Source organism: Chaetura pelagica, unplaced genomic scaffold (assembly GCF_000747805.2).
Source record: "Chaetura pelagica isolate M959 unplaced genomic scaffold, ChaPel_1.0 scaffold464, whole genome shotgun sequence".
NCBI lineage: Eukaryota > Metazoa > Chordata > Aves > Apodiformes > Apodidae > Chaetura > Chaetura pelagica.
In genome coordinates, this window is record NW_009952981.1 from 322,061 (window position 1) to 325,269 (window position 3,209).

General features: G+C 52.2%; 1 protein-coding gene across 1 annotated transcript in view; it reads right to left on the bottom strand.

The window, feature by feature from the left end:
* The window catches only part of PLA2G12B (phospholipase A2, group XIIB), an 11,588-nt gene that overhangs the window by 964 nt on the left and 7,415 nt on the right, over window positions 1-3,209 (bottom strand). The window contains exons 3-4 of the mRNA XM_009996404.1: window positions 2,258-2,423; window positions 5-94 (exon numbers count right to left, since the gene is read on the bottom strand). Coding sequence (XP_009994706.1) covers window positions 5-94; window positions 2,258-2,423 — 256 coding nt within the window. The remainder of the gene's footprint in view (window positions 1-4; window positions 95-2,257; window positions 2,424-3,209) is intronic.

The window sequence follows — 3,209 nt, forward strand, 5'->3', positions numbered from 1 at the left end:
CTGCAGATGCAGGCGCTTCGCTGGCTGTTCATGAAGGGCCGGCAGCCCAGGGTCCAGACGGCGTTGAACACAGTGTCTGCCACGGACTCACAAGCTGCCAGGAGGGGAGAGACCAGGCAGGTGAGCAATCAGGCACCCTGGGAATGGGGGGAAGCACCCTGAGTCCTGCACTGAGCTGTGTAGTATTTGCAGTGGGAACCTGTGAGCTGTTTTCTCCTCTCTGGTTATTGCATCGTGATCCATCCAGAGGTTCCCTTCTGCTGAACTTGGGGGCTCTTTTCTCCCTGGGGTGGCAGCAAACTGGCACTAACTTCTCTTACCCCTAAGCCTCCTCCTTTCTTGCCTCTCCCAGGCTTTTCTGGGATGATGCATCATTTGGGGCACTGCAGATAGTACTGTTTCCCAAGTGGATTTCCCAGCAGACCTCCACAGCACTCTCTTTCCTGGCTCCCTCTCCCCTCAGCTGCCTGTAGCCACAACTAACCAACCTTTTCTGCTTGTTTTGGGAGTTACAATGCCAGCCAGCCTGAAAACTCCTACTGCAGTTGCAGCAGCAGAGCTGTTGATAGAGTCTGCCTGATTGCTATCCCCTCCCAAAAAAACAAGCCCAAACCTGCTTGTCAATAAGTAAATAGGCTAATATCAGGTCTTTGAGGGTTTCCTCAATGGCACTAACATTGTATGTGCCTTATAGATTTGGGAAAGCTCTGCCTTTGGGCTTGTCTCCTCCCATCTCACAGAGCACCTTCTTCTGCTCCCTGCTGCTTTAGGAGTTTTCTGGGTTGCAGAGGCTGCAGGGAGTCAGTGGGAAAACCCAGGCTTGGCTGAACTGGCACTGCTGCAGCTGGGGTGTTGGTGCCCACGTGAAGGGAGTGCAACTGCTCTTCCCGTGCCTGCTATCTCTGATTCCCAGTAACTCAGTGGAAGGGACCCCAGATAAGAGTGGAGGAGGAGGACTGTGTGACAGGAGCTGCTCAGAGCAGCCCTGAGGACAGGGAGTGGCAGGCACTGAGCAGCAGGCAAGGGGAGGGAGGAGAGGATGGCTTGGAGGTTTTTTTTCATGTTAGCCAGGCTTTTACTTCCTTCAGCACACAGAACAGAGATGCTGGAGGAATCTAGTTGTAGGTGGCAAAAGGCAGAGCTGGCTTGGCTCAGCCAAGGAGTGTGAGTGCTGCTCCACCTTAATTCCTTAGGGCCAGTCTGGTGGCTTCACTGCTGCAGGCAGGAAGGAAAAAGGAGGGATCTGAAAAATTGGCAGGGGAAAATCTGAAGAGATAGGATTTGGGTATCTATCCTATCTGTAGATAAGGGTGACCGTGACAGACTGGCTGTACTCGGCCTGTAGCACTTATATCTCAGTCCACATCTTTGTTTTCTCTTCCTGGCCTGGACTATCTTTCCAAACATTTATCTGTGACAATGTAGAAAGGCCTCTGCAATAGTACCAGTGTCACACAGACTTGCCCCTGTGTCCTGATCAGGCTGCAGCTTTGGAAAACTAATGAAGATCTACCTGTACCTTACAGCAGGACACCAGCAGAGGGGCTGGCTGTGATGAGCTGTGAGACACTCAGCAAGTGTCGCACATTTGGCTTTGGGGACAGGCTCTGAGCTCTGCCAGTTCTCAGACCAGAGCTCCTGCAAATATCTGTGAAAACTGTTTCCACTGACCCATCACTAGAGCTCTGTTAGCACGAGGGGCTTCTGAGGAACCCAGGTCTCCCTGCAGTGGCTCAGCCACCCCCCAGGCTATGGTGTGTCCTTGGTGCCATTGTTATCTCTGATCTGTGAACCAGATCCCAGAGAGCCCCTGACCTTGGCTCTCCCAGTTTGTTGGCCCATGGCCATGTACAGGTTTCAGTGGGGGTTTTACTGATTCTGGGAGGCTTTTTGGTCTCCTGTGAAGGTGTTTGAAGTCTCAGGGAGGGCATCCGAAGGTTGAAGGAATTGCTTCTAGGGTGTGGGTTTTTTTATTGTTGTTTGTTTTGTTTTCCTTTCTCACGTGTGTTTTGGAATGTTTGTCCAAATGTAAGTCATTTGATGTCCCCAGGCTTGGGACAGAAGTGTGTGTGGAGGGGGCAGGTCTGGATGTTCTCTCTCTTCCTTGACCCACGTGTGACAAGGGCAGGACAGATCTGCTCCTCCCCGCTGCAGAATGGTGCTGCTTCTGGCCAGGCAAGGTCTCCTGCCCACAACCTCCTCCCTTCCCTGCCATCACTAGTTCCCAGCAGAGGGGGTGGGAGCTGGGCAGCCCTACCTTCCACCTTGGAGACAAAGCCCAGGCTGCGCTTCAGGTCGGAGCAGATGGAGTGGAGGCACCAGCGGAACTTGGCGTCGCAGCGGTACTTGTTGGCCCCGCAGGTGTCGTAACAGATGTCCAGCTGGTTACAGCACTTGGTCATGGCAGGGATGCCCAAATCCAGCTGGGGAAAGAGAGGAAAGACCTGTCCCCTTGGCTGCAAATGGGTGAGGTGTTGCAGAGCCCAGCTGGCTCCTTTTCCAGAAGCTACTCCCAGTAGCCAGGGCAGGAGAGGGAACACGTTGCTTCTCCCTCCCCATCTAAAGGAAGTGCTGACAGGTCCAGTGCAGAGTGCAGCACATCCCCTTCTCTCTGTCGTGGGGGTTAAACTCTGGTAGAGAGGTGGGAGATGGCCCTTCCACGACCATTTGCTACTTCTCATTTGCCAGAGCTCATCAGGGAGTTTCCTGTCCTTGCCAGGCCCCTTTTCTCTTTCCTCCTTTTCCCACAACCTGGCCAGTCTGCTGCTGTCATTGCTTGGCCTAATGATTCTGCTCTAAGTATTTTTAATGCTTTATTTCTCAGAGATGCACTTGTGAGGCCAAGGACAAATGCAGCTTGGGTCAGGGGAGTTCTACTTGCTTGGGGGTAAGCAGCAAGCTTAGCTAATTAACCATGGGGGTGATGGGGCAGAAGGCCTGACTCCTGGAGAGACTGGACTCATTAGCTTGTTATAAATTCTTCAATTTTTTTTTGGCTCAGGAGATGACTTGTTTCATCATTGTGCTCAGAATTCACAACCACCTGCATGAAGAGGAGGCACTGCAGAAATGCCCACAAGCTTTGCCATGAAACATAGTTTAAGGAGCTAATCTCACATGAAAAATGGGCTGTTTTTCAGAGCAGGAATCTGCCTAATCACTGCAGCCTTCATGGGCAGCAATAATGCATGAGCTGAACAGCAATTCCT